This window comes from Paramormyrops kingsleyae, chromosome 16 (assembly GCF_048594095.1).
Source record: "Paramormyrops kingsleyae isolate MSU_618 chromosome 16, PKINGS_0.4, whole genome shotgun sequence".
In the NCBI taxonomy this organism is placed as follows: Eukaryota; Metazoa; Chordata; class Actinopteri; order Osteoglossiformes; family Mormyridae; genus Paramormyrops; species Paramormyrops kingsleyae.
Window position 1 is genome coordinate 32,432,302 of NC_132812.1, and position 20,507 is coordinate 32,452,808.

General features: G+C 41.2%; 3 protein-coding genes across 12 annotated transcripts in view; 2 read left to right on the forward strand and 1 right to left on the reverse strand.

The window, feature by feature from the left end:
• The window catches only part of LOC111843672 (alpha-1,3-mannosyl-glycoprotein 4-beta-N-acetylglucosaminyltransferase A-like), a 123,058-nt gene extending 117,001 nt beyond the window's left edge, over positions 1–6,057 (forward strand). For 5 of the 8 annotated variants that reach the window (XM_072700201.1, XM_072700202.1, XM_023811436.2 and 2 more), the window contains 4 exons: positions 1–37; positions 1,671–1,749; positions 3,122–3,182; positions 3,611–6,057. The exon at positions 1–37 is cut by the window's left edge and continues 157 nt beyond it. In XM_072700201.1, coding sequence (XP_072556302.1) covers positions 1–37; positions 1,671–1,749; positions 3,122–3,182; positions 3,611–3,765 — 332 coding nt within the window. In that variant the 3' untranslated portion in view covers positions 3,766–6,057. Of the gene's footprint in view, positions 38–873; positions 1,085–1,670; positions 1,750–3,121; positions 3,183–3,610 lie in introns of those variants that run through there. The other 3 variants (XR_011982853.1, XM_023811434.2, XR_002838227.2) reach the window with 3 other exon arrangements.
• Positions 6,058–8,071: 2,014 nt separating this feature from the next.
• coa5 (cytochrome C oxidase assembly factor 5) lies at positions 8,072–8,889 on the forward strand. Its single transcript, XM_023811362.2, has 3 exons — positions 8,072–8,348; positions 8,503–8,586; positions 8,713–8,889. The coding sequence occupies exons 1-3, from the start codon at positions 8,247–8,249 to the stop codon at positions 8,752–8,754; spliced, it is 228 nt and encodes a 75-aa protein (XP_023667130.1). The 5' UTR covers positions 8,072–8,246; the 3' UTR covers positions 8,755–8,889.
• On the reverse strand, positions 8,805–20,381 carry LOC111843642 (inosine-uridine preferring nucleoside hydrolase-like). Of its 3 annotated transcripts, none has more exons than XM_023811361.2 (6): positions 20,305–20,381; positions 13,415–13,601; positions 12,625–12,804; positions 11,886–11,997; positions 10,911–11,047; positions 8,805–9,452 (listed from the first exon to the last, which is right to left on the reverse strand). In XM_023811361.2, the coding sequence occupies exons 2-6, from the start codon at positions 13,592–13,594 to the stop codon at positions 9,105–9,107; spliced, it is 957 nt and encodes a 318-aa protein (XP_023667129.1). In that variant the 5' UTR covers positions 13,595–13,601; positions 20,305–20,381; the 3' UTR covers positions 8,805–9,104. The 3 variants fall into 3 exon arrangements, with proteins under 3 accessions (XP_023667129.1, XP_023667126.1, XP_023667127.1); XM_023811358.2 differs by lacking the exon at positions 20,305–20,381 and adding an exon at positions 13,762–13,941; XM_023811359.2 differs by lacking the exons at positions 11,886–11,997; positions 20,305–20,381 and adding exons at positions 12,066–12,123; positions 13,762–13,941.
• Positions 20,382–20,507: the final 126 nt, after the last annotated feature.

Genomic DNA, 20,507 nt, shown 5'->3' on the forward strand with positions numbered 1-20,507 from the left:
TCGTCTTTAAGTTTGACCAGCCTGTTAGTATTGAAAGGTGAGCGAGAGCATCAAGGAGGACATATGAGGGGACATAGTTCTGCTGGAGTGGGCTTCAGATGTCTGACTTGGGTCACTGCAACTGATGTGGGATGGGAACAAATCTATGTACGGTAGGGATGGAGAATTCAGTGTCAACATGGGTGACATCATGAAAGGTCTGTTTTACTTACACAAAAATGTTCTGAGGGCAGAATGAAAAATGATTGGTTTAGAGAGATAACCAATAAGATTGTAGAGGAGGTGGGTCCCAGCAACTAGAGGAGGCGGTACCAAGACATCTGATTGGTTGGTGCCGACTCCTGCTGATGCTTGGACCCACTTTCTCTATAATCTGATTGGTTATCTCTCTGACCCAATCATTTTTTTTCTACCCTCAGAACATTTTTGTGTATGTAAAACTCCCATGAGCCTCACTGTTACTCAAGCAATAAGTTTACTTCCTTCTGTACCTGGATGCCTCATATGTCAGCTCTAGACAATATGGCATTTAAAGACATGAAATCAAAGATTGCTGGTCCATGTTCTGTGTGGGACTCAGCTATAGTGACATTGAAGAAAACAATCCTCCCCACAGCTCAAATAAATGTCCATAACATGTGAGTGCTCACCTTGACATGAACTAGCATCTCCTGCCCAGTTACCCCAGCTTTCCTGGGAACTGGATCTAGGTCCACTGTGAACCTATACTTAACAAGCTGTTATTGAAAAGGATGGATTTTGAATAAAAGTATCACCTGAGCAGATGAATATAATGGAATGTGACAGTCATGCTGGTAATACTGACAGGCAAAAACAAACTGGCACAGACAGAGCTTAAAATCTGCATTGCAGGGGCTGTAGAGGCAGGCAGAAAAGCAGCAGATTGCAACAGTGTGGTGAAAAAATGCTGGAAACGGGACAGATGCTTTTGAACTGACACCTCTGAGCAGTGAGAAGTACGCAGGCAGGATGTAGAGACACACACTGCAACTCTTTACTCGCTGTGGCTGTGGGGGCCTTGGAGCAGGCCTGTGGAAAAACCCCCACGTGCATGAAGATAGCAGTAAGGGAGGGGGAGAGCCCAGACCTGGGCCTCAGTGAGAGAACAAGAGGTCGCTGTGAACCAGGGCGCAGAAAGTAGGATGAACATTTCCTGCTTGCTGCATCGTGCTGCTGGCATTCCTTATACAGCTTCAGTACAGCTTCAGGACAGTACAGCTTCAGCCCAGTACAGCTTCAGGACAGTACAGCTTCAGCCCAGTACAGCTTCAGCCCAGTACAGCTTCAGGACAGTACAGCTTCAGGACAGTACAGCTTCAGCCCAGTACAGCTTCAGGACAGTACAGCTTCAGCCCAGTACAGCTTCAGGACAGTACAGCTTCAGGACAGTACAGCTTCAGCCCAGTACAGCTTCAGGACAGTACAGCTTCAGCCCAGTACAGCTTCAGCAGTATCATTTATAGGATAAATTAAATGCAAATTCATTATATTTCTCATAGTGGAGCTTAATGAATAGAGCTTAATGAATAGTTTTGATTGTCTACGATGTGTAAGTGCTGGGTTTTGCCTCTTCTTTTTGTGACTGTGTGTATATGTGTGTTTCGGTAAGAGTGCACTTGTGTGACATGACTGACTTTCTTGATGGACAGGTACCTGTTTCGCAGTGGAAATGAAGAGCACCCTGGAGACCAGATAGAAAACACCAGCATTGAGATTTTGCCATACTCGGTGAGGCGAAAAAAAAAGCTTTTTTAAAACAATGTTTTAAAATTTAAAACAATATTTTAAAATTCTCCTAATTTGTAATGGCTACCTCATTTCTGTCTGGTCGATGCATAACACCCACGCCAGCATGACACCCCCCCCCCCCCGAGGCGAATGCTGTCACGCATCCGCCTCTCTTTGGTCTCTGCGCTCCAGGCTTCAGTGTGTGATGGAGCAGTTTTTGGGGATGAGGGTTATTTGTTTGACTCTGCAGATAATTCACTAGTTGGAGGTGTTGAACAGCCATCTGACGGAATATGATCTAATCTGTGTTCCCTGCAGCTCCCCACCACAGATGGCTTTGTGGGGGGGCACATCAGGGACTGAACATAGACACATGCAATCTAAGAAAAACAGGAAGAAATATTCTAAACACATTCTAATATTCTAGAATATTCTAAACAAGTCCAACGCTGCATGTTTAAAATTATCCTCAAGGGTCTAAATGTCAGATAGTTTCAATTTCAGTTTTTTCAGACAGTGAACTACGAAGAACCTCAAATATGTTGTTCATTATACTCTTGATATGGTTCTTATAAGATGGGCACAGAGTACCTATGTAAACAGCACACACCGCCTTGGATGTCTATGAATGTTGTTGTGAAACTCAGTTTGTGACTTTGGGCCCCCAGGTGTCAGTGTAACTCCTCAGTTTATCCTTAGTGTCACTGGGCCGTCCATGTTTTTCTGACTTGGCCATTAGGCCATTATAGTTACACTCTTCTTGACTGTCAGACAGGGAGTAAGTGCTGCTTTCTTCCCAAAAATAGCCCCCGACACAGGACACCTTGGGTTCACTGCTTCTCGCTGGGTTCACTGCTTCTCGCTGGGTTCACTGCTTCACGCTGGGTTCACTGCTTCTCTCTGGGTTCACTGCTTCACGCTGGGTTCACTGCTTCACGCTGGGTTCACTGCTTCACGCTGGGTTCGCTCTGGGTGCTCTCATCCGCATCTGGACTATGTATTTCCACCATTCTTCAAATCATAAATCATGCTCTACTGCTCTGTTTTGTATATGATACCCAGTGACTTTTTTTTACTATTGATCAATAAATATTTACATTGGTTTATTTGCTGATTATTGCATAAGCACAGTAACGGTTTTAAAAACACATCCACAGTTTAACACAGAAACCCAGAGTGTTGTATAATTTGATATTTGTTTGAGGCTTATTTTGACCCACAAGTCCGAGAGGACCTGTTACTTAGCAGGCCTTGGTGTTGTGCATTGTAAGGTTTATATGGTCTAGGATATATGTTCTGACACACTGTGTGTGCATAGTGACAGATCCATAATAGGAAAGTAATTTTTGCTTGTCGTATTGATCCAATGTAGGACAAGGAACTGCAGACCAAAGACAAATATAAACTAACAGAAGACAAATTCTACATCATTGGTGAGTGTGCCGCAGGCCTTTCTGGGTGTGTCTGAGTTTGCTACACCAAAGTGATTCTGAATCGTGAGCTTTTGGGGAATGATCAGCACAACAATCTGACCCACATTTTATCAGAGGAATAACAAAAACACACCCTTCTACTGGTGCTTTACAAGCAAAGTTTGCATAAAATTAAACATTACCTGCAGTCTAAGTACATGAAAGAAATTAAGATCAGTTTAGGCAAGCTTTTGCACTAAATCTGCTTTCAAGCTAAATATAAAAATAATGTACGAAAAAAGAATGTTATTGAAAAACGGGTACTTTAATTCTAATTTAAGAAACTAACAGAATTTTATTTTTTAAACTGGGCTGTGATGCTGAAGTTCAGTAAACAGCTTTCAGACACAGAGACTCACATACCACGTGCTTGTGTGTTGTCGTCCCAGGTCAGTTTACGAAGGGCTTGGCCGAAGCTGTGGTAGACCCTATCTTTAACCCTGCGGCGGCATTGCGTCTCACCATGACCAGGAACTCCTCTGTTTGGGTTATTCTGAATGAGGTCAGCCCCACTCCCCTTTCTACCTGCGGAAGGACTCTGTGACAGTCGCATTCACCCTTTCTCACCAGTACGCTCTTTGAGCTGGGAACATTTACATTCACTTATTTGCCACTGACGTTTATCCAAAGCAGCATCCTGTCAGGATCAGTAGTGGTGCACGAGACCGGGAAGCAGAAGGAGACATAGGAGTACAGGGTTTAATCGACAAAGGGAGCAGGGACATGGAACAGGCAACGGATGGAAACACTACACCATGAGACTTCAGTGACAGAGCTAAGGAGACGGACTCAGACGCGGACTAAAATACACAGGACTAATCATAGATAAGACGAAACAGCTAATTACAATCGGGGTTTCCCATGAGGTGAATGAGGGGGTGTGGCACACAGGGGGATCGGACGAGCAGGACCAGCCAGTCCTTGATGTAATTCCTCCAGGGTCCAACTTTGAAATCACTCTGCCAATTATGGGATTTGAATTGACTACCTGACTGTGTTCACACAGTCCTAAACCAGAGAGCCGCACACCACTCCAGACTGGTTCTTAGCGGTGAGATTGTATGTGATAACATGTATATATTTGCTCACGTCCTTTTGCAGATTCACATCAAGAAGCTACCTCGCCATTAAAGGGGGTATACAATGTGGCAGTACACTAATCAGCGGGGACAGTGATTGGGCTGAGAGCTCCACCAATCCCGGAAAATCCTGGTGATGTCACTCTACCTCAAGGGTTCGTCATGACAACTGGCAGGATCCCTGTCACAGCAGAACGACAAGCATGTAAACGGACAGGGAAGCGTTTCCACAGAGGGGGTAATGTTGCTGCAGCTGACAAATGCAGGTGATAGCCAAAAGAGGTTTCATCAACTATCTGCTGTATTTTCTGACCCCACTAGATGGTGCTCTGTTGTAGTGGGGCTGTAAGCATGCCCCAAAGCAAGCCAAGAGCGCCATCTAGTGAGGTTAAAAAGTGCAGCGAATGGTTCATGAAGTTTCATTTGCCCATCACTAGCAAATGCATCGACCTGCTGTGTTTGGTGGACTGAAGTGCTGCATGTTCCATGTCACACCATCATCTACTGTATATGTGCAGGGAAAGTACCTGCACGGCACTCACATTAGCAGGCTGGGTCCTATTGTATAAACACATGACTCTGTCTGTACACTGATTACTGTCTTTTTCAGAAAAGTGGAGGTACTGAACAACATCAAACACAAGGACTGTTTTTTTTTATCTTTTTGATACTTTTGAAAACTAAACACATAATTAACTGATCAGTTCCTGCAATTTGTTACAGTAATGTGGGGGGGGGGGTAACATTTGATATTGTTTATATGATCAGAAATCCTGCAAAAACATGCAAAGGTACTGTGAACTGGGGGATGTTTTATACTTCTGTGTTAATGTGACGTTCCTGCTTTTTTATGGTATCTATGTAATTTAAGAAACAGAAGAATTTAGGCATAGCATACAGTTCAGTGTGTTCAACTGAAGGGAAATATTATCAGGACAAATGAACATAATCTAATTTATTTTAATTGTATAGTATAAATAGTCATATCAAATTTTTAAATGTGTATAGTTTGTAAAGTGTTTTGCTTACCTTTTTAATGAAGAAAATTGTCTGATTTTTCTGTATACAATTGATGAGAGCATGTTAAACCGCAGGTTTGTGTAGAGACCATTTCAGACACTATCTATTAAATGTAATGAAGTCTTTAATCTCTTAATGACAATCTCGCCATTCACACACGTGCTGTTGTGTGCTTTTTTGCTCTGAATGACAAAATGACTTGTTTCACCAGTTTTACTGTCTCCAGGGCACCTGTAATTTTTTCAAAATCTAATTGTAAGCATTTTTTAATTCCTGTTTCATTCCATGATAAGTCATGACCAAAACTGCAAGTCTGTCCATATTTCGCAGAATATCTGTTTATTTTTTGCAATTAAATTCAGCAGTACATTTCAGCTTGCATGTATTGTCATAAGTATGAAGCAATTTTAATGGTGGAACTTTGATTGCAAACTGCATTGACATTTATAGGGCCTATTTGCTGGTTAAACAAGTTTACATGTAAATTGCAGTATGGTCAGTTTATTACCAATATGTTTAATGTTTGTACTGATCAAGCCACATAAAAAGCACAAATGTCTATAGTTGTGTTTCTCAGGTATTAACATGAGTTTGATTAGTGGACACCCTGGGCCGACCTACCCTGCTGTCTTTCACAGAGATTCTCTCAGCCCACCGCTGTTAAGTTAAGTCCTTCAACTTCCCTCCCATCGCCCTGATTTTGGGGCATATCTTTCAAATAAACTGAAAAATCTTTATATGAGTAGTGTGGGCTGTGAACTTTAAAGTTTTTGAAATTTAAATTGAAATGGCCTTATTCAAACTTAGCACCAACTACCCCACCACAGATTTTATCGTGTACTTTCTTCTGCATATCGTTCTGACTTGTACTCAGGTTTTATACTCAGTCATATGATCTAGTCAATTCAATTATATGCTTTTAGTGACATCTAGAGGTTCATGTGATGTACTGCAGCCAGTCCCACTCCAACAGGGCGGTTCTACCACAGCAGACATACAGCCGTGGAAAAAATTGAGACCACCACATTTTTAAACAAATATACATTTTTAAATCCTGGTTTAATCCTTGTTCTGCTGACTGAAGGCTATACTGAGCAGCAGGATTCTTCCTGATTTAAAATTTCATAGGCAGCAGTACACATGAACAAGGTGAAGCAGGAGACACTGGGAACGATCAGAAACCAGTCAGGTAAAGGGCGGAAGCAACATTCTAATGCCAGAGATGACCGTTAACTTATCTGACAGTTTCTCATGCATCGAAGCATGACATCAAGTGACCTTCAAAAGCAATAGGAAGCATTAAGTGCAGGTGTGAAGTGCACTGCTAGAACAGTTCATATCAGGCTCCTAGAAGCAGGACTGAAGACCCATAAAGCAAGGAAGAAGCCCTTAAACTAGGAAACACTAACCACACACTAGCAATTACGGCACTGAGCTAATTAACATGGAACCAAAATACAAACATGACCAGAAGCGAACATAACACAAGCAGAGTAAATATATAACTGGGAGACAAAAGAGAAAATAACAAACACTGGGGAAACAGACAACCAGTGAATAAAAATATACAGATGAGGCCGACCTCATCTTACAGGCCAGCCTCAAACCCATGAGTGGAAGATTAACGGTCTGAACTACATAATAAACCCACTGAGAATGAAGTAAAAATGCTGTTGTTTCCCCAAAGCTGCCCAATACACGCGAATGATTTGTCAAATAGCATATTTTGCACCACGAGATGGCGCCAGAAAACTACAACAAAAATAAAGCGAGAGACAGCCTCCACACACTGTAAACGCTGAAATGAACTAGACAAAGCGTATAATAATCCACAGGCCATAAAAGATGTTGAAGTGCAAATACAAAGGCGTGATACTCTTGACATTACCGTGAATACTTCATGATTCACAACAGGGTAGAGCATCGCTCTGAGTACCATAAACTAGATTTTGTGGGTTATTGAAACTCACACCACAGAGATGTTTATATCAGAAGCTCGATAACCCGAATCTATACACATATAAAAGAACTATAGGCCTATATTTCTATAAATCATTCACTTTCATTTACCAACATTTTGTAGTAATACTAATGTAAAATGTGTAGAAATCTACATATGGAAAATTACATAAATATAAAAATAAGGCAACGCCAGCTGGTGTTCTAGGGGGGTAAATAAATACCATAAAACTGAAAAGGTCTGAGCATTTCTGCCTTTAGAGGCGTGCAGTTTCCCATTGTGGATTCTGGTGACAAAAAAGGAAACATACAGAGAGTAACGCGCTCAGTACTAAATCAATGTAGAATGGAGCATTTCGTGACGGATGTAAAACCGTTAGAAATCCAGATTTAATTATTTTATAACCAGGTGAATGCAGTACGTGTTTTATGATTTCTCTGCATGATGTATATTGTAATGAGAATATTGCAACATAGGAATAGTTCGGGAAGAAAACCAATTTTCTATATTGTATGCATGGCCGTAACCAGGGTTATAGTGAGATCCGGTACAAGGGACAATCACGATATTTATACCGCTGTCTATTTTTTTAAGTAATTATTTACGTGAAACGTTAGTTATCCTATTTTTATGCAGGTAAATATTTAGCTTCAGATATTATTTTTAGCTCCTAAAAATCACGCAGTTTAGGACATCGGTTACCTCATAGCTGGCCCTGAACGCATGTTGTTTTGAAAAGCGTCCGAAAAAAACGTGAAAGACAAAATGGTGAGAGGGAGAGGGCAGGTTGATTCCCCCTCCAGTGCAGTAGGTGGCAGCAGGCACGTTTCCTACAGCTAAAGGAGTTTACAAATTCAGTCGAAGAAGTATTTCATTATGCTCGTATGATTGCTTGAAACAGCTTTTGAAGATTCATAACAGGGATTATATTTATTAAGATATTTTCATTTTTGGTAATCTGACAAAATGCCCAAATATTACGAAGATAAAGAAGATGATTACAGAGCGTGTGCGGGTGTCAGAGAAGACTTAAAAACGTGTCTCCTTCAGCACGACTGTGTTACCAAGGTACGTTTGTAGTGGAAATGCTTGCCTGACTACTGCAATGTTACCACGTTAATTCTAATTGCTAAAGCTGATTACTCATGATGAGCGGAATGTTGTTTCCCAAGCCTCTCATTAATTGCACGTCCTGGCTAAGATAAAACTTTTTTGGCCGTAGGAGGGGAAGAAGCCAAGCCAATGCTTGAAAGAAGGTCACTGCAAAGGTCTGCAAGTGTCGTTCTTCGAATGCAAGAGGTCCATGGTAAGTACACGGATCGTGTTTTGATGCTGAGAGATATTTCCACCAAAAAAACACCAAGACATTAACTTACAGCAATTGCAAGCCCTAAAAAGAGAAACTGAAAATATTTTTTCCCCTCATTTCCAGTTGGATAACAGATCACGATTCAGGGGCAGAAAGGGATACTGATGGGAAGAGAATGACTGGATGTGCAATTGTACATAACAATGTATATAAAATAATTTGAAAACAATATGATTTTTTTTATTCATTAGCAAATAGCTTAATAAAATTACAATAATCTAATATTTATTCATGATTGAACACGATTGCTTGCTTGTTTCTTTATATGTATTCATACAGTACATTTCTGGTAGTACTAAAGTGTGGCACATGCAGACTCCGGTAAAACATTGTAAAATCAGTATTATTTAAATTATTTAATAAGTCATCTATGTATCTCAGCAGCAGACTTTGATCTACTGATTTAGTTAAAACTCAGTTAACCAATCCAGTGTATTAGCTGCAAGGTTTCTACATCATTTTAGTGCATTTATCAGCAAACTTTTGAACTTGTCCATATCCACACGCTTTAAAAGGAAAGCCTTGTGCTTTTTATTCAGAAGTTCGAGGGTGTCTAGGACCATCATTCCTCGTGTGCACGTTCCTGCGAGCTCCACCGTGACTGCAACCTGCTCATACTCGGTTACAAATGAGTCATCAACGGCCGCTGCCATTGCATAGGAGTCACATGACACAAAACCAAAACCATCCACCAACTCCTTCTCAGACTGCGGGCTGTAGGCCTCATTCATAGAGTGCTGGAAAATTCTCTTCATGAACTTCGCCTTCTCGTTGTCTTGGGAAAGCCATTCATCACAGAATTCCTGAGGGAAATTGAGGGGAAAAACACCATCGTTAACTGGAAAAAAATATTGAAACAAATGATTTTTAATTGAATTAACTATGACTTAGTATGAATAATCTATATATTTGCTAATAAGCCATTTGAATAGCAAAGAATCTAAGTTTACAATGCACTGTGGGCATGGCTGTCACAGTATAATCCTGTTCATATCGTACATGTGCAATTATCAGCAGGGCTTTAGATGACGGGCGTAAACATTTGTCCGAACTCAGGATTTTTGGTACTATTCGGACGTTAACGTCCACAATCTGGTGAGCAGTTTAGCAGTACATAGGGTTGCCATCCATTCCGGTATTCTCATTTTTGAGCAACTATCCCGGAAATTAATACTTTCCCAGGACATGAACGATTTTTTTTGTTAAAATGTACATCTAACATAGAATTTTGTAGTTTCAAATAAAATCTCACTTGGTTAAGTGCTCCCCAAGCGAGGCCGAATGGCCTCCTCTCGTTTGTATAGTTCTTATGTTATGTTTTCTTCTACCACAAATGTGTACCTTGTTACCTAGCAACCGTGTGGGCTGTCAGTCTGTCTCGCGCATCCACATCCCCACCGTGACTTAAATTGCTAGCTAGACGTCATGTTAGTTTAAAAAACTTATGTCGGTTTTGTGAAATGGGGGTGTGACATGTATAGTACCCCTAAAATATTAGTCATCATTACGAATTTGGCACATTCCTAATGTTTAATAAATGTGTGGGACTCTAAACTGCAAAAAGTACCACCACAATACCAATGTCTATTTTACTTTCTTTGTCCAGGATATCTCCTCTTTCAAAAAATGTTGTGGCTGCTGAACTGACCCTTTCTTCACCACCACTTCAGTGCTCATCTGTTCCATGATTTACCAAAACAATAGTATGTGGCGTGCTCCGCTAACCGAATGTAATAAACATAAGGATACGTCAAATTTATAGATCACAAACTTAATTTGCCTCATTAATATTTTAAGCATACTACTAATGTGAATGCCAAATTGTGTGCGCAAGTAAACATGCATATACAGACGCTCCTCTACTTACGAACTTTCATACATACGAATGAAGAGGACTTTAATTAAAAAATATGTTTGTTGGGCTCCCGTTTCCTGTCCCCAAGACTTCTGGCTGCAATTCTCGCCACATAGCATCGTAGCGTTCGTACTCCCAGCATGTCCTAGTTCTTTGTAATTGAGTATACCCTTAAAATTGTGTCGAATAAAGACTTATGAACATTTTAAGTTATGAACAGCCGTTTGGAACGTAACTCGTTCATAAGTATAGGAGCTTCTGTATTACTGAAAAGCCGGCGTCCACACAAATCTCTACGCCCGTTATCTAAAGACATGGTGATTACTGCGCATGTGCCATACAATTGCGATTATATCGTGACAGCCCTAATTGTGGGTAAACACTCCCTCAGCTAAAATGGGCTCACCCAGGGCAACTTATGGCGACAAGTGAACTCCCAAGAGGTAATGTAGACTGGACAGAGGTAGTCGTTCAGTACGATGTAAGCAGCTTCAGGATCGCTGACAAAGTTGAACTCCCCACACACTGTCGTGTTACCCCGGGCTGCAGACAGGCATAAATCCATGAGTACAGAGACCACAATCATCAAGTATATTTACTGTCCAAACGCAAATAGCTGCTTCACTGAAGAAATTCTGGTTAAATACCTTCCCTTAGGGTACAACAGCTGGGCTCCTACTGGAATCTAATCCAGGGATCTCCAACTCCGGTCCTGGAGAGCTACTATCCAGTCGGTTTTCAATCCTACCGGGCTTCTGATGAGCCACACTAGTCCTCAGGTAAATACCAGGGCCAGGTGTGGCTCATCAGAAGCCAAGTAGGATAGAAAGCCTACTGGATAGTAGCCCTCCAGGACCGGAGTTGGAGATCCCTGGATTACGTTACCCATGGTCTAATAATCAGTTAGATGGTGGTGGTTCCCCTTAAGGAATAAGAGTGACTTAGAAATACATAGAAATTAGAAGAAAGTTAAGAAAGGATTTTCCATCCATCCATCCATCCATCCTCCCTCTAATCAATTATCCTGGTCAGAGTCACTGAAGGCCTGGAGCCTGTCCCAGGCAGCACAAGGGAGAAAGCTGGGGTACACCCAGAACATTATTCCGTTACCTCACAAGGCACACACATGCACTCCATGCAATTCAGAGACACCAATTAATTGGGTGGAAACCAGAAGACGGAAGGAGCCCTTCAGGACACGAGGAAAATGTGAACTAAGAGTGTAGTCGAGTGTCGAACCCTCAACCCTGGAGGTGTGAGCTAATAGTGTCACCTACTGAGCCACCCAGTATAACGGTACTATAAAGTGATGTATCTGAAGTAACAGTGGCTGCAGAGGAGTAGCTGGCGCTGAGATGTAGGTATGAAATGAAATTCTTACACTCAGTGTTTCCACCCATAATGTAAAGGCCTTTGAGCTTTTGGGGAAATGTAGGGTCCAGTCTGACAGCCAAGGCGAGGTTTGTTAGGGGGCCCGTAGCCACAAGAGTCACCTGAGAAGACCAAACAAAAGACAAATGGCACCCCTCCACTGAAATCAGAGTAATCTAGGCAAACTTACCCATGACACAGCTCAAGACCTTTTTCTCCCTCCTAACACAGGTGTTTAATGTGCTAAACTGAATGATAAAAGAAAAATCAATCTTTAAAAGGAAAATGAACAGAGTGCCAAGTTCTGTCACTGTGTCAAAGTGATCCCTAAGTAAACTTATCAATGGCATCTGCTTGTGTTACCGTAGAAGCGTGGTTCACCGATGCTAACATTTATACTACATTTACATTTATCAATTTAGCGGGTGCTTTTGTCCAAAGCGACACACAAGTGAATATCAGAGGATTAGACAGTGTCCCTAGAGTAAAATTCTGGGGAGAACTACAGTGGAATCACAGGCATACAGTACTTACCCCCACAGAATCACACACCATCCAAATTACCTAATTGGCTTAGCATCAGAGTTCCATTAAGGTGATAAAATAATAATAATAATAATAATGATAGATACTTCATTGATCCCTGTTGGGAAATTGCTAAGGCCGAGCTTCAACCGGCAACCTTCTCCATACCCGTTTTTTGGCTGAAATGCAGTGAAAGATTCTTTTGCGTAACGATGACATCCTACCTCGCCAGGGTGCTCTGTGGCGATTCGGATCATGGCAGATACGGCTCCTTCCTTCTGGACCATGTCCAGGCCTGGAGCCTCGGGGTCAGGGGCATCACCCAGACCATCAACCCCATGGAAATAACTTGCATTTCTTGTGATCCCCAAGATGGGCTTGGAGGCACCTCTGAACACTGGAATCTGCAGACGCCAACCCCTTTTGCTTTAAACAGCAGTACATAACTTTAAAACTAGGCTTCATTTCCTCATTTTCCTGATGGCAAAATTAGGTCTTCTGATGCGCTGAGGCTTTCCTCCTGTTTATTTACCAAATATTTCTGCTCCAGTGCTCACAGCTTTTATTTTTGCCATGGTGAGATTGACCGACGCATGGAACTACTGGACTTTCTTTTCCACCTTGTGCAAAACATGCTCTGTTCCCTTTGCCTGATACGGTGTTTTCCAGCCACATAAAGGCAATACAAGTGAGAAAGTTGCATGTGAATGACTTGTTAGTGTTTGCAATAGCAGCGACATCAATGTTCTCTGAACCCTTTATCCAGAGAACAAAAGGCCACGACCACAAACCACCATAAAACTGAATTTGGCAGCAGATGGAATGCCATAATTATTAGAGGAAGTTCACAGTCCTGCAACTAAATACACAGCAGTGGATTGCAGATGTAAAAGTCAAGGTTGTTTTGCTGATTAAACAGATTGCATTAGACAGTCGTATTAGGGAAAGGGTATTCTTTGTCGTTCATATATCCCTTCTGAGAGGGTGATGTCATGCTTTTGTGGGCCTCCTTACCTCCAGTTTGCAGCAGGCCTTCAGAACACGAAGCACATTCTTACAGACGTTTTCGGTGGTGGTGTTGCCATGGACACAGGTCACACCAAGGATCTGCACGTCGGGGACGGCCAGTGCCATCATGATGGCCTGGGCATCGTCTACCCCGCAGTCGACATCTACCAGCAGCTTCTTTGCCATCCTGAATCTAGAGCCCATATTTACCATGAGAAGATGGACACATGCCACTAGGCCCACTACTAATGTGTTTACCAGGCAGAGAAAGAGAGTGAGTGAGTGTGGTTGGGGGGAGGGCTGAGGGTGCCTGAGCACCTGCCCCTTCACCTGAACGACAGAAAGTGACCCACCTTTGATTGACTGCCTCTTCTCGAATACAGACAATCACGCATTTTTTATAGAGAGCAATGTTCATTGAAGGAGACCGTCCCTCCAGTCGGCGAATGTTACTGATCACCGACGGTCACGCGTAATGTACCGAGGGAGCCCCCCCAAAGGTCTCGCACGGCCTTGGTCTTAGCCACAGATATTTAGTAGTGTTGTAGTCAAGACCACCTTATCCGAGACCAAGACCTGACCAAGACCAGAGGGTGTCGAGACCGAGACAAGACCAAGACTCTGAAGGGCCGAGACCGAGTCGAGACCGAGACCAGGGCTGGCCGAGACCGAGTCGAGACCGAGACCAGGGCTGGGCGAGACCGAGTCGAGACCGAGACCAGGGCTGGGCGAGACCGAGTCGAGACCGGACCAATGCATGTTTTACACCACATGACAAATAAGTGGAACATGCAAAGCCTAAGCACCCCTCAAAAAGAGCTGAACGAAGCAAACAACATACACTATGCAACATTAAATATGTTTATACATTACTTCTCTCGACTATTCTCTTACATTTCAATAATCAGAAAACAGAACAAAGAATGTGAAAGTGAAAAAAACTTCTAAAGACCATACAATTTTGTTTTTAAAGCAACAAATGCAGGAGTTTCATTCATAAAATTACAAAATTGCTTCACTGGAAGCAGTTACCTAAAATTATAACATCATTTATTAATCCTCAACAAACCACTGTGGCAGAACACTCTTTAAGACCAAACTGACCCCAAAGATGAGGGGGTAACTGCTAAACACCACACAACATGGCCTGAAACACCACATAAATGAAAAATCACAGTAGAGTGTGGTTGCATTTCAGAAACATGAGGGATTGTAACATTCTTGGACCTAAACGTGCGCGATGGGGTCTCATTATAATGCCCCCTCTACTAAAAACCCTCTCCACTGGTGCTGAGGAGGCAGGGACTGACAGCACCTTCATTGCCAAATTGTGAAGCTGTGGAAATCTAACATGGTTTTTGGCCCAGAAGTCAAGTGCATCGGCAGCATCCCAGTCATGGACGGCATCAAAGTATTTGTTGATCTCTGTCATAATACTTGTATCATGATCTGAGCTGCACATCTTGTAGGCCTTGTAGCGAGACAGAAGACGAGGCCATTTAACTGGTGGTGAATCACCATGAGGATTCACAATAGACCCTGAATTAGTTGCATTTCCCTCACTCTCCATCATGTTCTCCACCTCTGAGATCAAAGTGTCTGAAAAATACACAAATGCAGAAACTGAGTTAGAATGAAATGGATAGATTGCTTGAATGTGCCAGAAAATTACTTTATTTTTGTTATTTATTATTTTAGGACCTTTATAAGGCAAATTGGAAGAATAATGAACACTGATGTTACTGAATATTTGGTCCAGTACAGTTTTAGGACAGGGTTTATGCAGTTGAATTTACTACCTTTTACTACCGCGCGGAAACCCTGTAGGAAGAAATATAGGTTATGTACATGGAAGCTTTAATAAGATGATGTTCTATGATCTATTATGTTATTTAGGGCTGAGGTGTTATTGTAAAACAACTGTTTGTCTATAATACGTACATTTGCAAGTTAAATATTAAAACAGTCGCAGGTACATTATACCAAGAGCATAACATATTTGTGGCAAAATAAACAGGTGATATAAAAAATCCTATGAATTAAACATTTACCCTGTTATTAACATACACTATTTTTTTTTTAAAAAAAGAAGATTGGTAGTTCACAAATGATCTTTTAAAAGAATTTAAAGATACCTATCAGTGTCTTCTTCAGATCATCTCTGAACTTCTTCACAGATGCTGCATTTCCCCCACTGGTAACATCCAGATCTACCCAACTTAATCCAAACTGTGGATCCAGAATGGTAGCCAAAAAGTACACATTGTGGTTAAACGGTTCCTCTTTTCCACTATCTTTGGTCATGTTTGTTTTTGTGAAGATTCCAGAAAATCTTTTCACCAGGGACTGATGGAGGGCCTTGACTAATGGTCGGCACTGCATTTGGGTCCCCTCCATCTTAAGGAGGTGTGTATTTAAGTCCAGGACAGTCGGAACCACCATGCTTATGGTAACTGATTTCTCTGCTTCTGTAAGGTCTGTTGCCTCTGAGAATGGTGCAAGAATTGAAGTCAGTTCTTTTAGCTGGTTCCACTCACGAGCACTAAAGACTACATTCTCATAGTCCTTGCTGCACATTTCATTTAGGGCTCTGTGATCCAGAGCTGTGAGTGCCTGTACTTGTTTGAAAGTGCTGTTCCAGCGGGTGTTGCTTGCTGCTGGAATAGTCTTAGTAGTGCCAAATGCAGCCTCAAACTTGTCTCTTAATTGTGAACTGCTATGTAACAGAGTTGTAAACCGTGATGTTTTGGCAATGGCGCGTGAGATGACCTTAACCTCCTTCAAGCCATCATTTACAACTAACTGTAGAGAATGAGCAAAGCAGGAAAGACGTTCACCTGATGACCAAGTTAATTCTTTGTCTTCCACTGAATTCATGTCCTCCCACAAGTTCTCATCATCTAGACTCTCTTCCTCACTCGCACTGTCATCAGACTGCTGTTGTGGCATGTGAACTTTAAAAGCACATTTCATATTTGAAGCATTGTCTGTAATGATATAGTTTATCTTGTGACGGATTCCATATTCCTCTGTGATCTCCTCAAAGGCAGAAGCAATTTTCTCACCAGTATGTCTACCTGTAAAATGCCTGCAGTCCAGCAAGTAGGATTCAAGTGCATAGGCAGCCTTTGATTTGCAGCACATATGGGCAGTCACTCCAAGGAAAGAGCGTAGTCTGCGATCAGACCAGATATCAGTCGTTAGTGAGACATATGTCTGTGTCGCCAGCTTCTCTAAAACTTTCTCCTTGACCTTCCTCACTAATGCTGGGATCTGTTTCTCAGAAATTGTTCTTCTGGAGATTGGTGTGTACTTACTGTCTAAAATCTCAAGAAAGTGTTTAAAATGTAAATTTTCCACAATTGACAGAGGCAGACAACACCCAATTACTAAATCTTGGACAATAGCTTCACTGATGGCTTGTTGTCTCTGAGAATGTTCGCTGTAGACCTGCCCTTTCTGGGTAAAGGAAGCTATAGTTGGCTGTGTGTCATCTTTCTTTTGGCCAGCCTTGTACTCCAAGAACCTAAAATTGAGGAAGGATAACACAGATATCTGATGAAATTAATTTTATTTATATAAAAAAAGTATTTAAAATTAATGTTGCAAGTTAAAGAGAAGCAAAGGTACCGAGACTGTATTAGAAAATCTTACATATTACACTATTACGGAAGCGTAATGCGTTCACTTGAGAAAAAATAATTCTGCTGTTTTTCTGAATTAATGACATAATTATCTCGGAATTTCTGAGATAAAGTTTTCATGTAAAATAAAAACTCTGTTTTTCTGAATTAACGAGATACGGTTTTCATGTAAAAAAAAATACGATGTTTTTCTGAATTGAGATACTGTTTTCATGTAATATATATATGCAGTGGTACCTCGGTTCTCGAACTCACTAGAACTCGAATTTCGCCTACTTTGGAGCTCAATTTCACTGCAACAATATCACAGCTTAGATTAATCTAGTTTTATTTTGGTCTGGGTTAGAAACACTGGGAAATACTGGCAGCTTTAAGTAACATAGATGGCATTGTTATTAGTTTGTCGACTTTGCGCAGGTTTTGCGGTTGTTCAGAGGGAAAGTTCATTCTGATCTGCAGAACATTGCAGTGTTTCTCCAGGGTCAGTTGGACCAGTATGGCATGCTTCACGGATACAAGATGATGCATCTGAAATGCATTCAGGCTGGTCATGTGGTGACTCAAGAGACAATCAGACCATGTAATGAAAACTGTATCTGTGTCTGCACCGTCTGACACGCCCCCATTCGCCATTTTGAGTGTGTCGCGAATGTAAACACATTTGGTTAACTTAATGTTTCATTTTCAGTGTTTTTTTTCTCTACAAAAATGTAACGTTTTATGGAACTTTATCAGTAATAAGTTACTGATTTTCATTACCAAAATTTTCATTACCAAAACACACCAGCCATTTAGGTGATTAAGAATGGAAAAAGAGTCAAGAACACCACAGTAATGTCATTGGACATAACTTTATTGGTAATGTTTAAAATAAAATATAAGCGGCAAGCAGGACACAGGCTCGGTATACAACGAGTTTATACAGATCCTTCCAGACATCATGTAAAACGTTAGAAACCGTACTTGCAAATGTTTCTGTACATAAACCATAGTTGAGCATTGGTTTTACAGGGCACAGCACACAGTGACAACCTTATCCAGCATTGCAGCTTATAATCCATGCACGCGAATATACATATACATGCACTGATACACGTGTCATTACAGTTTTCCTGTTTACTTATCTTTAAAAAGCATTCACTCTGTAACACCACTTTAACACAAGCATATTAATCTATTTCTGCTGCCCTCCGTAGTGAGGCTAGCTTGCTTGTGTAGATTAACCAATGTGAAAATACCAACTTTAGAAGACAAAAAAAATGCATATTCAATAATATTACTCAAAAAAAAACATCTTAGTTGCCTTTGTGAAAATACCGAGAGCAAACACGCATGAAGGGAGATATCGTGTTGAAAGTGATCTCCTTCCGTCTCATTGCTGCGACCCAGGCCACCCAACGCCTCTTTGTTACCTCCTCTAACTGGTGTCCATATCCTCTTTTCCAAGTGGGAAACCGAAAAAATCTCATGTTGTAGTCCACCTTTTTGCCATTTCTACCATGTGAATTAGTGTGACAGCCTTTCAGATAGTGTCCCATCTTACAAAAAATAATGCTGAACGCAAATGCTCACTCTTGCGTTGTATACATCCAAAATGGCGATTCGACCCACAATACACTGCGGCTATAGCGAGTGTGACGTCGACTAACGAAGACCAATTTAAAAAAAGGAGCGTTTTTTTACATGAAAACTGTATCTCGTTAATTCAGCAGAATTATTTTTTCTCAAGTGAAGGCATTACGCTTCCGTACATTATAGATATGTCCTAAACTAAAAATTAATGTGGAATATATGTCAAATCTATTTTTATCCACATTCTGATTTGTTTCCATTCCATTTTATAATCTATATATGTAGCTAATCAAATAATTGGCTTTCTAGGCTTAGGAACATATATATTAATATGGTATGTTCTATAATTTTTTCTCACACAAATGTGTGGATCGACACTACATAGTAGACAGCAAGGGCGTAAATGAAATATTTTTAAAATAGTTACACAAAGATGATGGATATGGTATGATATTGTTTTCCACATACTGTTATCACTGACTTATTGTAAGGTGATTAATGACCTTCAACCTATCGCAAATTAACATTGAATTAGCTAAACTACATATTAGCCAATTTAGCTAGTTTGCGCGCCTAATTTAGGTGCTAGTGAAATAGCTGGCAACACCAAATGAAACTAGCGTCAAAACAAGGAGTCATATATATATACTGTATATTTTGATATGATATATTGTAAAGAGATTTCACAAAGAAAGACTAATAACACTAGCTAGCACAACATAAACCTATTTTACCTTTCTTTGTGCTTCCTTTCTAAGTGGCGGTAAAAGTTTGACGTTGTCCCTGTCGTCTCTGTTATTGTCATACTGCAGAATTTACACACTGCGGTGTGTTTTCTTTTCCCCGTTGATATGAATTCTTTGTGGGATTGGTATCCAAATTTTATTACAAATGATTTTGCTGACATCTTGCAAATATCCACGACCTCACCTGTATACCTGGCCAGTGAGTGTGTGAAGGGGGCGGGTCGGGTAACCGCTGTCGGCACTAACATCATTGGTTGCACTTGAAGTAAGAAGTTATCCAATCCGTGGTCTCGGCTGGTCTCGAAATAAAATCCCGAGTCCTCTTTGTCCGAGTCCATGACGAGACCGAGTACAAATGCGGCCGAGTCTGAGACGAGACCGAGATCTTCAAAAACCGGTCTCGAGACCGGTCTCGAGAACGAGACCGATCTCGAGTACTACAACACTAATATTTAGTACGTAATACCACGGACGCGGGGCATGAAGTCATGTTCACTTGTCTAATTTTGAAAAGCCCAGACATAACCTTCCTGTTCTTTTCGTGTATTGTGAAGCGTGCTCACCTCACAATACACTCTCTGCGCGATGCGTTAAGATTTTTGTTCAAAAACACGAATACAATTCAGCCTTTTGCGAATAAGGTTGTTCGGTTTGAAATAAGTTATTTGTGGAAATTGTTTCGTGATTGTTGATGCTCACTCCAAAATTTACCCGGTACGGTGGCTGGTCTCTCCGGTTCTGCAGTCCATGTACAATACTAGTTACGCAAACAATTGCACGATAAAACTTTATGAACAACACCTCATTTTAACGATTATTTTATCTGGATTCCAAAGTAATTAACGCATCTCTATAAATGGATGCATAGCAATACATAAAAAACAACACAACTTTAACATTTCGTCGACCGGCGACGTAAAATAACGCAGCTTACCCTTCGCTGGACTGCGACCTCGCGACTCCCCCAGGAACGCGGGCAGCGGCCGCGCGCGAAGGGGCGGCGCCTCCAGGCCGCACGTGCGACTTTTAGACAGTTTTAACTGTTACCGCTGGTGTTTTTAAACCGGTTAGTTATGTTGCATGATTTGGGAAATAATGTAATAAAATAAGAGTAATTACCACAGTCGTGTATTTACC

Excerpts from the sequence above, each read along its gene's own strand:
- coa5 (XM_023811362.2), top strand. The coding sequence starts at position 8,247 with ATGCCCAAATATTACGAAGATAAAGAAGATGATTACAGAGCGTGTGCG. Across the intron at positions 8,349-8,502 it reads AGCACGACTGTGTTACCAAG|GAGGGGAAGAAGCCAAGCCA; the intron begins GTACGTTTGTAG and ends TTTTGGCCGTAG. Across the intron at positions 8,587-8,712 it reads TCGAATGCAAGAGGTCCATG|TTGGATAACAGATCACGATT; the intron begins GTAAGTACACGG and ends CCTCATTTCCAG.
- LOC111843642 (XM_023811358.2), bottom strand. The coding sequence starts at position 13,826 with ATGAACATTGCTCTCTATAAAAAATGCGTGATTGTCTGTATTCGAGAA. Across the intron at positions 13,602-13,761 it reads GAAGAGGCAGTCAATCAAAG|ATTCAGGATGGCAAAGAAGC; the intron begins GTGGGTCACTTT and ends TATGGGCTCTAG. Across the intron at positions 9,453-10,910 it reads GTCGCCATAAGTTGCCCTGG|GAATTCTGTGATGAATGGCT; the intron begins GTGAGCCCATTT and ends AATTTCCCTCAG.